The sequence below is a fragment of the Pogoniulus pusillus genome, chromosome 28, assembly GCF_015220805.1.
Source record: "Pogoniulus pusillus isolate bPogPus1 chromosome 28, bPogPus1.pri, whole genome shotgun sequence".
In the NCBI taxonomy this organism is placed as follows: Eukaryota; Metazoa; Chordata; class Aves; order Piciformes; family Lybiidae; genus Pogoniulus; species Pogoniulus pusillus.
Window position 1 is genome coordinate 16,208,123 of NC_087291.1, and position 20,533 is coordinate 16,228,655.

At 48.7% G+C, this 20,533-nt stretch overlaps 1 protein-coding gene across 2 annotated transcripts in view; it reads right to left on the bottom strand.

The window, feature by feature from the left end:
* SDHAF3 (succinate dehydrogenase complex assembly factor 3) overlaps positions 1 to 19,458 on the bottom strand; it is a 40,052-nt gene extending 20,594 nt beyond the window's left edge. The window contains exon 1 of one of the 2 annotated variants that reach the window (XR_010307471.1): positions 19,378 to 19,458. Coding sequence is in view for 1 of the 2 variants with exons in the window: in XM_064166891.1 (XP_064022961.1) it covers positions 7,349 to 7,522 (174 nt within the window). In the remaining variant the exon portion in view is untranslated. Of the gene's footprint in view, positions 1 to 7,348; positions 7,612 to 19,377 lie in introns of those variants that run through there. The other variant, XM_064166891.1, reaches the window with a different exon arrangement.
* Between the last annotated feature and the right edge of the window lie 1,075 nt (positions 19,459 to 20,533).

The following is a 20,533-nucleotide window of genomic DNA, read 5'->3' on the forward strand; positions in this document are numbered from 1 at the left end:
GGTTAGGAGGAAGAGGGAGAGACAGAGGAAGGAGGAAAGGAAGGGAGAAGGGGGAAAGGGAAGAGGGAAGGGGGGAAAGGGAAGAGGGAAGGGGGAAAGGGGAAGAGGGAAGGGGGAAAAGGAAAAGCAGAAAGAGGAAGGGGGAAGAGGAAAAGGGGAAGGGAAGGGGGAAGGGGGAGAGACAGACGAAGGAGGAAAGGAAAGGGGAAGGGGAAAAGGGGAAGAGGGAAAGGGGGAAGGGGAAAGGGGAAGAGGGAAGGGGGAAAGAGAGAGGGAAAGGGTTTAAAGACCAAAGAAATAAGAAGGAAACATTTCTGTAAGTGTATCCACTTCGGAGCAAAAAAAGATGTATCAGGACAACTATGTCCTGGGAAACAGCATGAGATCGTCTCACAATGACCTCAGCAACCTAAACGCTGCAAGTGACACAGGCAACTGAAGACAAATTGGATGACTGACAACTATTTGTAACATATCAAATACAAAACCTGGGCCACTCATGAGAGGCTTATGTGACCAGGATCCCCAGACAGTGATTATAGTTTCACCTGAATTTTACCTACATTTTTTAACCAGGAATGGGGAAAAAAAATACATATTACTTTTCTCAGTATACAACAGGAGATGCAACTCCCTTAATCAGTCTCAGTTCATTGGGAAGCTTATGAAAAGGGTTTCAGGGTCAAAAGTGGCCAAAGCAATTTATTCAATCTATGAGATGTTGGTAAATGTAATGTGATTCTGCAGAAGGATTCAGCTCACCTCAAGACATCTAAAGGGTCATGATTTTTTAACATTAAAAGAAGAATTAACTCCAACCATGTAAAACAAGTTGTTACTTATTTGAGTGTTCTATGTTACATCATTTGTAATCTGGAATAGAGTCATTATATTACCTTAATATTACCCTCCCTTAAGTGAATGTTCTCATCAGCTACCATAGAGTCTTTTCCATTGGAAAAGACCTTTGTGATCATCCAGTCTAACCATTCTCTAACTCAACCAAGTCTGCATCTAAACCATGACCCTCAGCATCGCATCTCTGCACCTCTGAAGCACCTCCAGGGATGGGGATTCAACCACCTCTCTAGAGAGCCTGCTTCAGGGTTTGAGGACCCTGTCAGTACCTTTCCTTGGCACAACTTGAGGCCATTTAGAATCACGGAATCAATCAGGGTTGGAAGGGACCACAAGGATCATCTAGTTCCAACTCCCCTGCCAGGGGCAGGGACACCCTACCCTAGATCAGGCTGCCCACAGCCTCATCCAGCCTGCCCTTAAACACCTCCAGGGATGGGGCCTCAACCACCTCCCTGGGCAACCCCTTCCAGACTCTCACCATGCTCATGGTGAAGAAATTCCTCCTCATGTTCAGTCTGAATCTTCCCACCTCCAGCTTTTCTCCATTCCCCCCAGTCCTGTCACTCCCTGAGAGCCTAGAAAATCCCTCCCCAGCTTTCTTGTAGGCTCCCTTCAGATCCTGGAAGGCCACAGTAAGGTCACCTGGGAGGTTCCTCTTCTCCAAACTGAACAACCCCAACTCTTTCAGTCTGTCCTCATTTCCTCTTGTCCTGCTTGTTACTAGGGAGAAGAGACCAACCTCCACCTGACTCCAACTTCCCTTCAGAGAGTTGTAGAGAGCAATGAGGTCTTCCACCAGCCTCCCCTTCACCAGACTAAACAACCCTCAGTCCTCCCTCTTAAGATCTGCTCTGCAGACCCTTCACCAGCTTTTGCTGTCGAACTGATTCACTTCCCATATCTGTCAACATTAATTCAATAGCATTCCAAGGTAATAATCACTATCAATCTAATTATATCAGCCACCTCCTGCAAATGAGCACCAATTATTTTAATGAATATATTAAATATTTAGAAAATAGAAAAGAACATATATTAATAATTTATAGACTTCATTTCAATCCACCTGAACAACCATAACTCCTGAACAACAGAGCTTGCTTCCTGTGTATCTCACTTTTAATAGTTTCCCAGCAGGTTTTGGGGTACAAACCATCCATCCAACACCAAAAGACAGAAAAAAGCCACAACATCTAGTTAGACAAAATTAGAAGACTGTGCTTGCAGACTGTTTTTCTATCAGTCTTACACACTTAAGAAGAACTCTTCTAAGAACATAGTTTCCTGATTTAAATGCAAAGAGGTCAGCTTAGTTTTCCTACAAAATGCATGAATGAATGAATGAATGGTCTCTGTGGTTGAGCTTCAGCACTAGACCTCTCCATTCCTCTCCATGGCAAACAAAAAGGACCCCCAAATCCCTCAATTCCCATGCACAGCACAGGGATCCCTACACCCCTCCATTCCTCTGCATGGCAGACAAAGGGATCCCTAAATTCTTCAATTCCTGTGCATGGCAAACAAAGGGATCTCAAAAACCTATTCCTGTGCATGGCCAAAAAGGGAATCCCTAAATCTTTCAACTCCTGAGAATGGCAAAAAAGAGTATGCCAAACCCCTTCATTTCCTGAGCATGGCAAATAAGGGGATCCCTAAATCTTTCAACTCCTGAGCATGGCAAACAAGGGGATCCCTAAACCCTTCAACTCCTGTGCATGGCAAACAAGGGAATCTCTAAACCCTTCAACTCCTGAGCACGGCAAACAAGGGAATCCCTAAACCCTTCAACTCCTGAGCATGGCAAACAAGGGAATCCCTAAACCCTTCAACTCCTGAGCATGGCAAACAAGGGGATCCCTAAACCCTTCAACTCCTGTGCATGGCAAACAAGGGAATCCCTAAACCCTTCAACTCCTGAGCACGGCAAACAAGGGAATCCCTAAACCCTTCAACTCCTGAGCATGGCAAACAAGGGAATCCCTAAACCCTTCAACTCCTGAGCATGGCAAACAAAGGGATCCCCAAACCCTTCAATTCCCAAGCATGGCATACAAGGGGAATCTCTAAACGCTTCAACTCTTGAGCAACGCAAACAAAGGGATCCCTAAACCCTTCAACTCCTGTGCATGGCAAACAAAGGGATCCCTAAACCCCCTCACTGCTGTGCATGGCAAACAGAGGGACTCCTTCTCATCCCCTTTACATGAAAACAATGTGAATTATTCACATACTAAGACAGCATCATTTGGGAGCCTTTTTACCTCTTTTTCCCCTCCATTTCTTTTTGAAGTTAATCTCAGAAATCTCTCTTTAATCTTCCACCTGTGCTTTTGTGAACTGCAAAATGCCTGTACCCCTGTTTGAGAAATCAGGATGAATATTGAGGTCCTGAACTTTCTGGGACCTTCCCAAAAGCCACAGAACAGAATCTAACATTAAAGAACTGCAACAGCCTTAAAAGTTATGGACACCTTGTCTCGGCTCTGATCCTTCCATGACACACCTGAATGTCCTGTAAAACGAAGATTCCTTCAACAGTTCTTTATAAAGCCTTTCATAGCAAAATCCTACAGGTTTTTCACCAGGTTTCACAAGAAACAAAGTCAATTTGCTCAGCTTGTTTCCACTGAGACAGAATCAATCTGCCCAGCCCCCTTGACTCATCATGATTTAAATATAAAGGTGGGAAATGGTTTGGTGCAACCCTAAGATGTCTAATGTCACCTTAACAGTTAGAAAATAGAGGTCATAGTGAAGGACAAGAAAGCACACCACAAACACAGACTGTGAGCTGTTGTATTCAACCACACACAGAATACAAATCCTATCCAAAATACACTTGGAAGAGTTTTAACAAAAGTCAACCAGTTTCATGTCAAAATAAGTCACTCTTGGACATTTTCATTCAAAAAAAGAAAGCTTATGGGGTGGCTTATTAAGATTCTACTTCAAACCTAAGTCCTTATTTGAAGTCAAGAAACATAAATGCAATCATCATCAACACAATCATCAGATCCATAATCTTTACCTGCTGGTGAATACATATTAAGAGACACTATTTTAATGTCAAATTATTCATACTGTTTTGCTGTAGCATGAGACATAGAACCATAGAATGGTTGTGCTTGGAAAAGATCTTTCAGATCATCATGTCCAGAGAAGGTCCACAAGGATAATCAGAGGGCTGGAGCTGCTTTGCTCTAAGGAGAGACTGAGGGAATTGGGCTTGTTCAGTCTGGAGAGGAGAAGGCTCCAAGGTGACCTTATTGTGGCCTTTCAGTATCTGAAGGGGGTTATAAGAAAGTTGGGGAAAGACTTTTTAGGCTGTCAGGTAGTGATAGGACTGGGGGGAATGGAACCAAGCTGGAAATGGGGAGATTCAGACTGGATGTTAGGAAGAAGTTGTTCAGCATGAGAGTGGTGAGAGCCTGGAAGGGGTTACCCAGGGTTATGGTGGAAGCCTCATTCTTGGAGGTGTTTAAGGCCAGGCTGGATGAGGCTGTGGCCTGATCTAGTGTGAGGTGTCCCTGCCCATCGCAGGGGAGTTGGAAGTAAATGTTGGAACTAAATGATCCTTGTTTTCCCTTCCCACCCTGACTGATCCTATGATTACTGCGGCCAACTATTATTTAAGTCTACCAAGTCTAAGGCTAAACTAGCCCTAGACAGGGGTCCAATGGGGGTTGGACTCAATGATCTCCTTGGGTCCCTTCCAACCCCTAACATCCTGTGATCCTGTAAACCAGTTCCTAGAAGCCTCCAGCCTGTTTCTGGTGAAAACAGTACCCTGCTGCCCAGAAAGGGTGCAGATAGGACTCCAGCATAAATTAGAGCATCATTCTACATCTTAGGAATTTGTTCTTCAGTATGAGGATGGTGACACTCTAGAATAGGTTGCCCAGAGTGGTTGTGGATGCCTCCTGCCTGGAGGTGTTCAAGGGCAGGTTGGATGAGGCCTTTAGGAACCAAGTCTGACTGAGAAGCATCCCTGCCCACAGCAGGGAGGTTGGAGTGGATGATCTCCAAGGTCTTTCCCAAACTGAACCATAATGATTCTCTGTTACCTAATCCACATCATCTACAGTCCTCCTTCCTCTGTTATCCAGCTCAACACTTCGAAAGGCTGGGTAAGATGTAAAGCAAATCCCACAGGACAAAACCATGAAAATCTGATTGAAATTCTCCCCTTGAAACAGATTATTATTGGGGGAAGGGATAAAAAAAAATCCCATTCCAAGCCACGAATTAAAGATGAGAAGAGCCACATTAACTATGTGCTTCTATCTCCCAGTATCTTGTTAGAAGACAGACATATTTGCAAAGATCTTCAAACACACACACTCAAAACAGTCATTAAATTAGTTTCCTTCTCTTGAACATATCATAGCTAATAGCACTAAATGTCAGGTTTCAAGATTCAACTTCTCTTCCTTGTAATCTATTTCCCCCCCACCCCAGTTCTCCCTATAACCTACTTTAAAAAACATTTTAAACCAGAGAAACGTTATCACTATTTGCTTACTTCACAGAAATGGCTACAAATATTTCCCTGTGAACATTTTCTTCCTTTCCTACAACTATTTTAAGGAAGATCTCAGCACTGAAAATAGCAACCTGTAACTTGTCTTTTCTTTTTCTGGCTGATGTTAAAATTGGAAGCAGCGATGCAGAAACATTTTGGCAATATCAAGTAAATGGCAATTGAGAATTACAATAGCATCAGGTGCTTAAGAAAGAGATACAAATTTCCCTGATTTCAGGATATTTCAGCTAGCAAGAGGCAATTAAAATACACTGACTCCTTTCCCCTCAAGGGAATACTAGGTAGGGCTCTCCCTGGTTGTTCCTAATCACAGAATGTCAGGGGCTGGAAGTGACCTCCAAAGCTCATCCAGTCCAACTTCCCTGCCATAGCAGGATCACCTAGAGCAGATCACACAGGAATACATCCAGGTGGGTTTTGAATATTTTCAGAGAGGGAGACTCCACAACCCCCACGGGCAGCCTGTTCCAGTGCTCTGTCACCCACACAAAAAGTCCTCCTCATGTTTAAATGAAACTTCCTATGCCTCAGCTTCCACCATTCCACAGGACCACAGGGTGTTAGGGGTTCATAGAATCATAGAATCAAGCAGGTTGGAAGAGACCTCCAAACTCATCCAGTCCAACCTAGCACCCAGCCCTAGACAATCAACCAGACCATGGCATTAACTGCCCCAGCCAGGCTTGGCTTCAACACCTCCAGGCATGGTGACTCCAGCACCTACCTGGGCAGCCCATTCCAATGCCAGTCACTCTCTCTGACAACAACTTCCTCCTAACATCCAGCTAGACCTGCCCTGGCACAGCTTGAGACTCTGTCCCCTTGTTCTGTTGCTGAGTGCCTGGCAGCAGAGCCCAACCCCACCTGGCTACAGCCTCCCTTCAGGGAGCTGCAGACAGCAATGAGCTCTGCCCTGAGCCTCCTCTGCTGCAGGCTGCACCCCCCCAGCTCCCTCAGCCTCTCCTCACAGGGCTCTGCTCCAGGCCCCTCACAGCTTTGTCGGTCCTCTGGAGATCATTGAGACCAACCCCTTTGCCAGAGCAGGACCATAACCTAGCGCAGGATCATAGCTTGGTAGGGGTTGGAAGTGACCTCTGAAGGTCATTTAGCCCAGGTCCTCTGCTACAGCAGGGTCACCCAGAATACATTACACAGCAGCACATCCGAGTGGCCTTGGAATGCATCCAGAGACCCCACAACCTCTCTGGGCACCCTGCTCCAGTGCTGTGTCACCCTCAAAGGGATGAAGTTTTTCCTTATGTTTACATGGAACACTTTGTGTTCACTGCCCCTTGTCTTGTCACTGGACACCCCTGAGAGGAGTTCGACTCCATTATGATGACAGTCACCCTTTAGCTATCGATCAGCATTAGTGAGCTGTCCTCTCAGTCTCCTCCAGGCTGAACATCTCCTCCAGGCTGAGCAGCCCCAGCTCTCTCAGCCTCTCCTCATGAGGCTGAAGCTCCAGCGTCCTCAGCATCGGAGTGGCCTCTCTGCTGGACTCTCTCCAGCAGCTGCTCCTCCTTCCTGAACCGGAGAGGCCAGAACTGGGCGCAGTGTTCCGGCGGAGGCGTCAGGAGGGCAGAGCGCAGGGGCAGGAGAATCGATCTGCCGCAAGCACTCTTAAGCGCACGAACGGCAACTGACAGCTCGGCGGCAGGCGGAGAGCTAACGGGCACGGTCGGTCTCGCTTTCCGTGGCAGGAATCCTTACACAGCGCAAAGCTCAGCGACCTGCTGCTGCCACAGGTTAACGGCAGGGCTGGCAGCGACAGCAACCGAGGCTCCAGCCGCCGGCTGAAGGGCAGCTTGCGGGAGGCGGCTGGCCCTTGCCTCCAGCTTCCCCCGCGCACCGCCCTACGCTCGGAGCCCCTCGCCGCACCCGCGGCCCGGGAGGCGGCCCCCACCCTCCCCGTCAGCCCCCCGGGGAGCGGCGGGCACTTGCCTCCCACTCCCGCAGGAAGCGCTGGGCCTCGGCGGGCCCGGCCGCCTTGTGCTTCCTGAACTCCTCCTTCACGTAGCGGTCCCCCAGCGCCCGCAGCGCGGCCGGCAGCGCCCGGTGCAGCAGAAGGATCCGCCGGTACAGGCCCCGCGCACTGGCACCGGCGCCGCCCGGCATGGCAGCCACGGTGGAGCGGCAACCGGCGGAGCCCTGAGGCGGCTGCACCGGAGGCGGAGCGATGCGGTCGAGCTCCGGCCTGGGGCGGGCAGGGCCGTTCCTGGTACAGGCGAATGTGCCCCGTGGGCCGCTAAGGTGACTGCTGAAGCTGGCGCTTTGGCGGAAAACTGTACCGAATAAACCTCCTCTGTGCCGAATAACTTAAACTGTGCCTAATAATTTAAACTGTGCCGAATAAACCCAAAAGCTGATTTTTGCGGAAAATTCACAGAGTCAATGTCAGGGGCTGGAAGGGACCTTGAGTGCTGTGTCCAGTCCTGGGCTCCTCCATGCAAGAGAGATGTTGCAGTACTGGAAGGTGTCCACAGGAGGGCGACAAAGCTGTGAGGGGCCTGGAGCAGAGCCCTGTGAGGAGAGGCTGAGGGAGCTGGGGGGGTGCAGCCTGCAGAAGAGGAGGCTCAGGGCAGAGCTCATTGCTGTCTGCCAGTCACTCTCTCTGCCAACAACTTCCTCCTCACATCCAGCCTAGACCTGCCCTGGCACAGCTTGAGCCTGTGTCCCCTTCTGTTGCCTGGCAGCAGAGCCCAACCCCACCTGGCTACAGCCTCCCCGCAGGCAGCTGCAGGCAGCAATGAGCTCTGCCCTGAGCCTCCTCTGCTGCAGGCTGCACCCCCCCAGCTCCCTCAGCCTCTCCTCACAGGGCTTGTAGCCAAACACCAGAAAGGGTAGGAAATTAGGCACACGATGACTTCAGAAAGGAGAGACAGCCAGCTTGGTCCTGGGCATCAGTCAACTGCATGCTTGGCATGTTGATAGCTTTGGGACATTAAAAGGAAGTTCTGCTCTGGTTCAGCTTATGCTTGAGCTGCTCATTCATTGCAGGATTTCATGTTCTGCTCATCTGAAGCATATGATCTGTATCATCCAAACCACTGTTGGGGTTTTTTTTGGGGGGCAGTCAAAAGAAGCAATTCCTGAGGAAGCTCTGCTCGCCTCCTGCAGACTTGAAAGATGCCAACTGGATTGGAAATCTTCAGAGGGTTTGGCTGCCAAACTCTATCAAGTCTCTGCTTGAACGTGTCTGAGCAGACCTTTGCAGCAGGGCAGATGTAGGCAGCTTTGTGCTGGAGGAGTGCCACAGTCATACATGGACCCTCCTGCTCACCATCTCCACACCTTCCTCTCCCCAACTCATCTCTCCTTACTCCAAGGCTGGATTCCAAAGCACAAAGACACGAGCACTTCCCAGCTAAGAGGTTGTGAAAGAAAGAGGGAAGGCTTGCAAAGAACCTCTAAGGGTTTCCTCTGATTTCATGTTCAGAAACATCTGTGCTGAAATCATCTGACAGAGTTCAGCTCACTGAACTGATGCAAAATTAAAACTTTGAGTAGAATGATTAAAGAGCAATGAAACTCGGGGGGGAAGCTCCTACACCTTCCTTTAGAGGCAGTGGTGCCAACTCAAGACCATGAGCACAAATCTCTTCTTTTTCTTGTCCTTAATTTTTTCTGACAGTCAAAGTAAACACCCAAAACTTTGCCTGGATTGCAACATATTTTTTTTTCAAGCTTGGAAAGTTCAAAGAGGAATTGAAAATGTCAATATTTAGAAAGGCTTCGTGGCTGCTGTTAGGAACAATCGTTGGGGGGGAAAAACTAACCCACTTGGTTACTCTGCTACATGTTCAGCCCTGTTAAAGGTCTATAAAAGCTGCAGTATTCTCCTGTAAATATGTTGTGAAAGAGCATGTGGTGTTGTTTCAAAGATCGTGTGAAGTGGGAACCATTCATGGGTAAAGCTTTGTCTTCCTGATTTACTTAAGTCACAGAATCACAGAATTGTTAGGGGTGGAAGGGACCTCAAGGATGGTCCAGTTCCAACCCCTCTGCCATGGGCAGGGACACCTCAAATAGATCAGCTTGCTCAGAGCCACACGACCTTAAAAGCTTCCAGAGATGAAGCTTCCACCACCCCTTTGAGAAACCCGTTCCAGTGTCTCACCACCCTCATGCTGTAGAACTTCTTCCTAACAGCCAATGGAAATCTCCCCTCCGGCTTGGATCCATTTCCCCCAGTCCTATCACTACCTGACACCCTAAAAAGTCCCTCCCCAGCTTCAGAATCATAGAATCAGTCAGGGTTGGAAGGAGCCACAAGGATCATCTAGTTCCAACCCCCCTGCCGTGGCCAGGGACACCCTACCCTAGATCAGACTGGCCAGAGCCTCATCCAGCCTGACCTTAAACACCTCCAGCCATGGGGTCTCAACCACCTCCCTGGGCAAACCCTTCCAGGCTCTCACCACTCTCTTGCTGAAGAACTTCCTCCTCACATCCAGTCTGAATCTCCTCACCTCCAGCTTTGCTCCATAGCTTTCTTGTAGCCCCCTTCAGATACTGGACCACAATAAGGTCTCCTCAGAGCCTTCTCCAAACTAAACCCAAATTCTCTCATAGGAGAGATGCTGCAGCCCTCTGATCATCCTTGTGGCCCTTCTCTGGACATATTCCAGTCGTTGTAAAGCAGAAAGCCATGCAAAGATGCTTCCACAGATCCATTGAAATTCCTTCCAGAAGAACATTAAAAGACCACAGAAATTATGTTGATGATTGTTACAGGGGGAGGGGGGGAACAGAACAAGGGAGAAGATGGACAAATTAAAGCTGATACTGTGCTAACAACAGCTGGAATTACCCCACTGAAGAACAATCATGCTTGAACATGATGTGTCCAGAGAAGGGCCATGAGACAGTTGGAGTTGCTCAGTTTGGAGAAGAGAAGGCTCTGAGGAGACCTTATTGTGGCCTTCTAGTATCTGAAGGAGGCTACCAGAAAGCTGGAGGGAGACTTTTTAGGGTGTCAGGTAGTGATAGGACTGGGAGAAGTGGAGCTAAACTAGATTGGATGTTAGGAAGAAGTTCTTCACCATGAAGGTGGTGAGATACTGTAACAGGTAGCTAAAAGAGGTGGTAGAAGCCTCATCCCTGGAGGTTTTTAAGGCCAGGCTGGATGTGGCTCTGGGCAACCTGATCTAGCGTGAGGTGTCTGCCCATGGCAGGGAGAGTTGGAGCTGGGTGATCCTTGAGGTCCCTTCCAACACTGACAATTCTGTGATGATGATTCTGTGACATCTGACATACAAACTGTGTCCTAGACCTGGATGGGATTCTCCAGCTTCTTAGCACAGCAATGGATGATCCCTGAGGTGCCCTCCAACCCTATCAAATCTGTGATTCTGTGACTTTGAAGAGCTGCTGAAAAGGCCACATGTGTGTGGTCTGAAGGGAGGCTGTAGCCAGGTGGGGTTGGTCTCTTCTCCCAGACAATCAGCAATAGAACAAGGGGACACAGTCCCAAGTTGTGCCAGGGGAGGTCTGGGCTGGATGTTAGGAGAAAGTTGTTGGCAGAGAGAGTGATTGGCATTGGAATGGGCTGCCCAGGGAGGTGGTGGAGTCACCATCCCTGGAGGTCTTCAAGAAAAGCCTGGCTGAGGCACTTAGTGCCATGGTCTGGTTGACTGGCTAGGGCTGGGTGCTAGGTTGGACTGGATGATCTTGGAGGCCTCTTCCAACCTGCTTGATTCTATGATTCTATGAAATGCAAAGCCACAGCTCAGCCTCACAGCATCAGGAGGGGAGCAGAAGTTCTGACCATCCACATCCATGATTCCTGGCAGCTTCAGATGCCTTTGAGCCTTGAAATCTAAACTCAGGAAATAAAATGGATCCTGAGAGCTTCAGGTGCCATGCCTTTGGGCCCTGAAGTCCAAACTCAGAGAATAAAACTAGCTAGGGCCACATCACTTTCAGTTTTTAGCCCAGCTCCACATTAACCCCGGGGGGGAATTCAAAACACAACATAAACATGTGTTTAAATGAAGGCAGAAGAAAGCTTCTTGTCCTGTCTCCTGGTTTAATTAAGTATGGTTTATATGAAAAGCAAGGCTCCCAAATGCAGGCTGTGTGGTTTCTCTGGCAGCACTGCAGCTCTAAGTAAACAGACTATAGTATTATTTTGTTTGCTTTCTTCCCTAATTAAGTTTTTAAAAGTTTCTTCAGCTCTCTGTGTGGCTGCTTCAGTTTTGGCAGCAGTACTGTGGCAAAGGGGACTGGGAAGAAAACCAGGCAGGCTTTCTCTTTTGCCCTCTCTCCACCAAGTAAACCAGGCACAGAGCAGTGGGAAATCCCTTCTTGGTTTTTAAAGAGCTGGAGGTGACAAACTACATGCCACCCTGTGGGTCATCCTGGTGTGAGAGCCTACACCCCCCCAGTGGCAGAGAAACAGAGCAGCTGACTGCACCACTCAGGAGGTGCAGCTGCAAGCACCCAAGCTGTGCTGCACGCCCCAGAGCACAGATCAGAGCTGAGCCACGAAGTTTGAAGCCAAACATGAATTTTGTCATCCTTTGAGGGTGCTGGGAGTTCTCCTTTCACCTTCTTCAGAGGCTACAGGTTTTCAGGTGGAAGGCTTTGCTGTGCAGCACTGGTGAGGGCCACACCTCCAATACTAAGTTCAGTTTTGGGTCCTTCAATGCAAAAAAGAGAAACAGTGAGGTACTCCAGAGAAGACCCAGGGAAGGGTCTGGAGAACAGGGCAGGTGAGCAGTGTCTGAAGGAACTGAGAGAAGAGAGGCTGAGGAGAGACCTCATTGCTCTCTGCAACTCTCTGAAAGGAGAAGTTGGAGTGAGGTGGGGATTAGTCTCTTCTCCCTAGTATCATAGAATCAACCAGGTTGTTTTCAGACAATGGCAGCTTCTAGCAGTGATAATGTTCTATGTTTATAGTTACTACCAAGGATTGGTGCATAGAAAGGAAGAAAGCCTCTTAGAATCATGGAATCATAAAATCAAGCAGGTTGGAAGAGACCTTCAAGCTCAGCCAGTCCAACCTAGCACCCAGCCCTATCCAGTCAACCAGACCATGGCACTAAGTGCCCCAGCCAGGCTTGGCTTCAACACCTCCAGGCACAGCAACTCCACCACCTCCCTGGGCAGCCCATTCCAATGCCAATCACTCTCTCTGCCAACAACTTCCTCCTAACATCCAGCCTAGACCTGCCCTGGCACAACTTGAGACTGTGTCCTCTTCTTCTGTTGCTGGGTGCCTGGCAGCAGAGCCCAACCCCACCTGGCTACAGCCTCCCTGCAGGGAGCTGCAGACAGCAATGAGCTCTGCCCTGAGCCTCCTCTGCTGCAGGCTGCACACCCCCAGCTCCCTCAGCCTCTCCTCACAGGGCTGTGCTCCAGGCCCCTCACAGCTTTGTTGCCCTTCTCTGGACACCTTCCAGCACCTCAACATCTCTCTTGAATTGAGGAGCCCAGAACTGGACACAGCACTCAAGGGATGGCCTGAGCAGTGCTGAGTACAGGAGCAGAATAACCTCCCTTGTTACCTCCTGAACGAGCTCAGCTCTGTAAATGTTTGTAATGTTCCCTACCCTGAAATTCAGCACCCCACTGCAGGCTGGTGGGGAGGAGAATCTGGATGATTGCTTATGCCAGGTTTACTGTTCACTAGATCTGGCATTATGTGGTAGTCAGGATTTTCCTTTGTGGTTTCTTGGTATAGCATCACGTGTTAATGGTTGAGATTCAGGATAGGGCTGTAGGCTACCACATGAAAAACAAAAGATTGCTGTAGCATAAATACTCAAAGGTTCCTTGAACCCATTTTCATCAACAGCACAATCACTGCTCATCAGTTCCTCTCTCTGCCCCCTTCCCAAACCACCTGAAGGCAGGTTCGGGAGTGATCAAAGGCCATGCTGCATTTCTTACTATGGAAACAAAGACTTACAATGCTGTATCAGGAGCAGTGCAGCCAGCAGGACAAGGGAGGTTCTTCTGCCCCTGTGCTCAGCACTGCTCAGGCCACACCTTGAGTGCTGTGTCCAGTTCTGGGCTCCTCAATTCAAGAGAGATGTTGAGGTGCTGGAAGGTGTCCAAAGAAGGGCAGCAAAGCTGGTGAGAGGCCTGGAGCAGAGCCCTGTGAGGAAAGGCTGAGGGAGCTGGGGGTGTGCAGCCTGCAGAAGAGGAGGCTCAGGGCAGAGCTCATTGCTGTCTGCAGCTCCCTGCAGGGAGGCTGTAGCCAGGTGGGGTTGGGCTCTGCTGCCAGGCACCCAGCAACAGAACAAGGAGACACAGCCTCAAGTTGTGCCAGGGCAGGTCTAGGCTGGATGTGAGGAGGAAGTTGTTGTCAGAGAGAGTGATTGGCACTGGAATGGGCTGCCCAGGGAGGTGGTGGAGTTGCTGTGGCTGGAGGTGTTGCAGCCAAGCCTGGCTGGGGCACTTAGTGCCATGGTCTGGTTGCTTGGCCAGGGCTGGGTGCTAGGTTGGACTGGCTGAGCTTGGAGGTCTCTTCCAACCTGTTTGATTCTATGATTCTGTGACATCTGTGGAATATGTGGGTTACGAATGAGTTGGCTGCTGTTTGGTTCATGAAATACAGCTTTGTGCTTCTCCTAAACCAAAACAAAAGTTATTCACAAGATGCCACAGGAATCTTTTATCTTTTTTTGACTGAAAAAAAAATCCTCAAGTCATTAGCAATCCAAGCTCCTGGCTGGTTGCTGAAAGTGGCCTTTTGGGTTGGTTTTTGGTTTTTTTTTTGCTTCTTTTGAGATAATTTTTTGCACTGCGATGTGAAATGATAATTTATTCTTGTTGCTGTGGAGCAATAACGGTGCCAGGTGCTACAGGAAGGCACAAAGTCCCTCAGATACAAAAGCAAGCTGTAGGAGAAAAAAAATCAACTGTTTCAGCCTGTGTTAGATGTTAGGACAGACACAGTCTCTTCAAAAGAAGGAGGTTGGAGGCTTCCCCTGGTGGGACACAGCAACTACAGAGTGCCACAGTGACATTTATTCTCCTGGTTTGGTTTTCATTTTCATCATAGATAAATAATCATAGAATCATAGAATCAAGCAGGTTGGAAGAGACCTCCAAGCTCAGCCAGCCCAACCTAGCACCCAGCCCTGGCCAATCAACCAGACCATGGCACTAAGTGCCTCAGCCAGGCTTGGCTTCAACACCTCCAGGCACAGCAACTCCACCACCTCCCTGGGCAGCCCATTCCAATGCCAATCACTCTCTCTGCCAACAACTTCCTCCTCACATCCCGCCTAGACCTGCCCTGGCACAACTTGAGACTGTCCCCCATGTGTCCAATACTTCAGGAACTCTTCAAAAGGGCAAGAATTGGATCCTTTCTTTTGGGCAGCTTCATTCATCAAATCTGTGCTCTTCACAAGCTTCCAGAGGGCTTTGCTATGACTCATTTACTGTCTTCCTGCTCTCTGTTTTCAAAGGTATGCCCTGGGAGCAAAACTTCTCATTTAAGACCTGGATTTCAAAGTGCTCTAAAATCCACAGGCATCTCTGACATGTTTTGAAAATTGTTATACCTCATCAGAGCCAGGGGCAATGTTACCCAGGCAGGTCTGAAGTCAGTTGGTCGAGCAGGTCTCCAGATTCTATCCCTTCTTTTCAACCTTCCCAGGAAGGGTTGTGTTTAATATGCTCTGAAATGTAGTGGGGTGTGAGCACTGTCTGGAGAGCTCAGTGGTGAGAGTGATTGCAGGACAGTTTGGAGTGCAAATTTGGAGCCATTCCTCCCTCTCTGTCTGACTGCTTGTAGCAGCTTTTTTATTCTTGGTTTTGTTGCTGCTTGTTTGGTTTGGGTTTTCTTTTGTTTTGTTTTCTTTCATGAACAGCTCAGCAAAATCTCAAGGTATGAATCCTCTGAAATGTGTGATCCTGAGTTCAGCTCTTCAGCTTACCAAATGGCATTACTGAAGTGGGATAAACAGGTTAGAAATGTTTAACACTACTGATTCATTATGGGGGGGGGGAATAAGAGTAAGACAAAGTCCAATTCATTAATTGTTTTTCTGATCCTAGAACACAAATGGAGCCAGTGACAAGTGGAGTCCCTCAGGGATCAGTCCTGAGCCCAGTCTTGTTCAACATCTTTGTCAGTGACATGGACAGAGGCACTGAGTGCAGCCTCAGCAAGTTTGCTGACAACACCAAGCTGTGTGGTGCAGCAGACACACTGGAGGGCAGGGATCCATCCAGAGGGACCTGGACAGGCTGGAGAGGGGGGGCACAAGCCAAGCTCAGGAGGTTCAACAAGACCAAGTGCAAAGTCCTGCATCTGGGTCAAGGCAAACCCAAGCACAAATGCAGGCTGGGCAGTGAGTGGCTGCAGAGAAGCTCTGAGGAGAGGGACTTGGGGGAGCTGGTGGATGAGAAGCTTGACATGAGCCAGCAGTGTGCACTTGCAGCCCAGAAAGCCAAGCAGAGGCTGGGCTGCAGCAGGAGAAGTGTGGCCAGCAGGGCCAGGGAGGGGATTCTCCTCTGCTGTGCTCTGCTGAGACCCCACCTGGAGTACTGCATCCAGCTCTGGAGCCCCTGGGACAAGAGGGATGTGGAGATGATGGAGAGTGTCCAGAGCAGGGCCAGGAGGATGCTCAGAGGGCTGCAGCAGCTCTGCTGTGAGCACAGACTGAAAGAGTTGGGGCTGTGCAGTCTGCAGAAGAGGAGGTTCCCAGGTGACCTTCTTGTGGCCTTCCAGGATCGGAAGGGGGCTACAAAAAAGCTGGGGAGGGACTTTTTAGGCTCTAAGGTGTGCCAGGACTGGGGGAAATGGAGCAAAGCTGGAGATGGGGATATTCAGCCTGGACATGAGGAAGTTGTTGATCATGAGAGTGGTGAGAGGCTGGACTGGGTTGCCCAGGGAGATGGTTGAGGCCCCATGGCTGGAGGTGTTTAAGGCCAGGCTGGCTGAGGCTGTGTGCAGCCTGATCTAGGGTAGGGTGTCCCTGCCCATGGCAGGGGAGTTGGACCTAGATGATCCTTGTGGTCCCTTCCAACCCTGACTGATTCTATGAGTCTAAATCTTTTTTTTCTTGCTGTCAGTAAATGCTTTTGATTCCTGCTCAGCTATTGTCTGCATGATTCATCTGCTGTTGTACAAGAGAACAAATAGATAAGCCACAGATTTGCCACAGCAGTAGTGTGTACATATATATATACATGGTTTGTTTTAATGTGTATCCACACACCCACATGCCTCTCCAAGCACACTTATTCATAAGTCATAGAATGGTTAGGGTTGGAAGAGACCTTAAAGATCATCTGGTAATGTCCATACAAACACACACACATGCATGAGTGCACAGAACCACAGGATCATAGGATCACAGAACCACAGTGTGCTGGTTTAAGGCAAATTGGAACATTTTAATGAGGAAAAAAAATGATGATAGGCTGTGAAAAGGAAACAATGGTGATGTCTGCTTCACTCAAAGGCTTGCTGAGATGTGTAAAAGCAAGGACACAAACATAGATAAGACAGAGTGTGTGTCTCTGCCTGTCAGAGTGTGTGTTTCTGCTTGGATCTGTGTAACTAATCCATTCTGCTCCAGTTGCAAACCATTGCCTCTTGTCTTAGAACCATAGAATCAAGAGACCTCCAAGCTCCTCCAGTCCAACCCAGCACCCAGCCCTGGCCAATCAACCAGACCATGGCACTAAGTGTCTGGCTTGGCTTCAACACCTCCAGGCACAGCCACTCCACCACCTCCCTGGGCAGCCCATTCCAATGCCAATCACTCTCTCTGACAACAACTTCCTCCTCACATCCAGCCTAGACCTGCCCTGGCACAACTTGAGACTGTGTCCCCTTGTTTTGTTGCTGGTTGCCTGGCAGCAGAGCCCAACCCCACCTGGCTACAGCCTCCCTTCAGGTATCTGTAGACAGCAATGAGCTCTGCCCTGAGCCTCCTCTGCTGCAGGCTGCACACCCCCAGCTCCCTCAGCCTCTCCTCACAGGGCTGTGCTCTAGGCAATAACAACAAGAAACAGGTATTATTACTACTGTTGATAATAATGGCAATGACAGCAACAAGAAACACTAACAATTGCCATTGTAATTATGACCAAAGTGGCTTTTGTGACAGATTTAAGCCATTTCATAGAATCATAGGATGGTTTCAGTTGGAAAATACTTCTAAGGTCATAGAATCATGGAATGATTTCAGTTGGAAGGGACTTTAAACATCATCTGGTTCCAAGCACCCTGCTATTGTGTTCCAGGCCTCTCACCAGCTTCATCACCCTTCAGGTTTTCTGTCTTCCTCTAGGTCCCCTTTCAGATACTAAAATATAGCTCCAAGGTCTCCCTAGAGCCTTCTCTTGGAGCCTTCTCTGCTCCAGGCTGAAGAGCCCCTCAGCCTCTCCTTGGAGAAGAGGTGCTCCAGCCCTCTGCTCATCATCCTGGCCCTTACCAAGAGAAGAAAAGCCTCGTGGTTAAAAGGCTAACAGAGATGTTAAGCAGAGCTAAGGACAACTCACCTCATGTGAGTGTTTTGTTCTTGCAGTGGTCTAAAGTAGCATACCCAAAGCCTATTTCTTTGGTGTACTTTGTCATCAGGCTTTCTTAAGAAACATCCTTTACCTTCCTTTCTTTTTCCCTTGTCACTCACCCCAGTCTTTCCCCACAGCACAAACTGTGCCCTGTGCATGTGTGCTGGTTGTTTCACATTTCAAAACGGGCCCAGCTGTGAGTACTTCATCCCTGTTCAACAGCTGAGGAGAAGCTTGAGAAACTGAGACATCCTGCAAAGCCAACATGCAGCGAGACAGTGGCAGAGACGGGACAATAACTTGAGACATTCCTGGGTCCCAATTCAGTGTTGCTCAAATTGGCTTTGAGGTTTGAATTCATCCTTGCTGGGTCAATGTGATGCCTTTTATTAAAAGCTTTTGGGACAATACCTCATCATTGTGGGTGAAGTTTACCCCTACAAAACCAGTGCAGAGTCCAAAATCTCTCTGCAGGTCTCTGCAAAGAGGTTGTGCTGAGGTAGGGATCAGTGGAGTAACTGTCCCTGGAGGTCTTCAAGAAAAGACTGGGTGAGGCACTTGATGCCATGGTCTGGTTGACTGGATAGGGCTGGGGGATAGGTTAGACTGGATGATCTTGGAGGCCTCTTCCAACCAGGTTGATTCTATGAGTCTCTCCTCACACGTGGCAAGTGACAGGAGAAGAGGAAATGGCCTCAAGTTGTTCCAAGAGAGGTGCAAGGTGGACATTAGGAAAAGATTTCTTCACAGAAAGGGTTATCAGGCACTGGAAGAGGCTGCCCAGGGAGGTGGTGGAGTCACCATCCTTGGAGGTTCTCAGCAAATGTATAGACCTGGCACTCAGGACATCGTTTAATGGCCACAGTGGTCTTAGGTTGGCAGTTGGACTCAGTGACCTTAGAGATCTTTTCCAGCTGAACCAATTCTATGCTTTTTCTGCATACACTGTAGAAGCTGCCTTGACAAAGGGAATAGTGCAGTGATTAGGAGCTCTTAACCCTAAAATGGGCTAGAAGATGTTCCCAGAGCAGAATTGCAACAGCCCCTAGCAGCAAAAGACTTGAAAGTCACTGATTGTCTCTGACTGACATTGAGCAACAGAAAGATGTCTGGAGGCAAGATTAAAACATTCATTAGAGGGAAAATGAAACAGCATTACCCAAAAAAAAAGAAAAATGAAAAAAAAAAAGGCTTTCCCCTTACACTTTAGGAGTTACAAAATATTCTCCTGGCTCTTTAATTGCTGCTTGCAAAAGCTCAACACTGAGTCACTTCGTCTCAGTAAAGTAACAGCCCTGTCCTCGCCGCCTTCTTGGCACTTACTCCTATGCCACCCACATTGAGCTCCAAATCTGGATCCAAGGATTGCTGAGCTGTGAAGCCTGTATTTGTATAATTCTGCCAGCAACCACCACCCATCTAACCTCAGAATCAAAGAGGACTAAAGATATGCTGAACCATTCAAAAGCCATTTCAACACCGCCTACCGGGAGATGCTCGCAGGTTTCAGGGTGTTTTCTATGCGTCCTCTTCCATCCTCTGGTTGATCTTCTCAGGGGGATGGGAAAGGGCCCCAAGACAGCTGTCTGGGTTTGCTCATTTAGCCAAAAATAAAAAGAAATAACAAAAAAAGAGGTTTGTGTTCCATCCATCTCACCTCCAGATGGTGGTAAGTCGAATCTCAACACCCAGATGCACTGCAGGACCAGAAGAAGGCAGCTGAGGACTGCCAAGGGGCAAAAAAAAACCCAAGCCTGTTTGAATGGAGATGAGGACTGAAAGCTGCTGAGGGTAATTAGCATGGCTGTGCTGTTTACCCATTCCACAGTTGGTTCACTCACTACCTAGTGATCAGCCTGTCCTTGGTGGGTTAAGTGTCTCCTTTTTGCCTGCTTGCTGAAGAAAAGAAGAGGTTTACCCAAGGCCAACAAGAGGTCAAAGCAAGAGCGGAGCAGCTTCAGCAGCCTCACTTCCTTCTCCTGGCTTTAATCCTCACCCAGCGAGTTCCTCTGTGCAGTTTTGTGTGTCCCAGAGGAGTTCTGGTTTGGGGCTTGACAAAAGTTGCTGTAAGGCTGGCAACAAAAAAAAAAAGAAAAAAGAAAGAAAAAAAGAAGTGTTGATCACTTCTGGTATCTGAAGCTACCTGGAGGCTGTGTGCTCCCAAAAGCAGTGTGCTTCCACATTGGACGTTTAACCAGGCTGCTTCACACTCCCACCTTTGTTTTCTGAGGCTTTGTTTTACAAGTATCGATCTGCCCCTCTCCATTTCCTCCTTTCTCTTGGCTCAGACAAACAACATGGGTTGATTCACTTCAGGGTTAAGTAAAGGATTTCTCCTGCAGAGAAGGGCAACGACATCGGTGAGGAGCCTGGAGCAGAGCCCTGTGAGGAGAGGCTGAGGGAGCTGGGGGTGTGCAGCCTGCAGCAGAGGAGGCTCAGGGCAGAGCTCATTGCTGTCTGCAGCTGCCTGAAGGGAGGCTGTAGCCAGGTGGGGTTGGGCTCTGCTGCCAGGCAAGCAGCAACAGAACAAGGGGACACAGTCTCAAGTTGTGCCAGGGCAGGTCTAGGCTGGATGTTAGGAGGAAGTTGTTGTCAGAGAGAGTGATTGGCACTGGAATGGGCTGCCCAGGGAGGTGGTGGAGT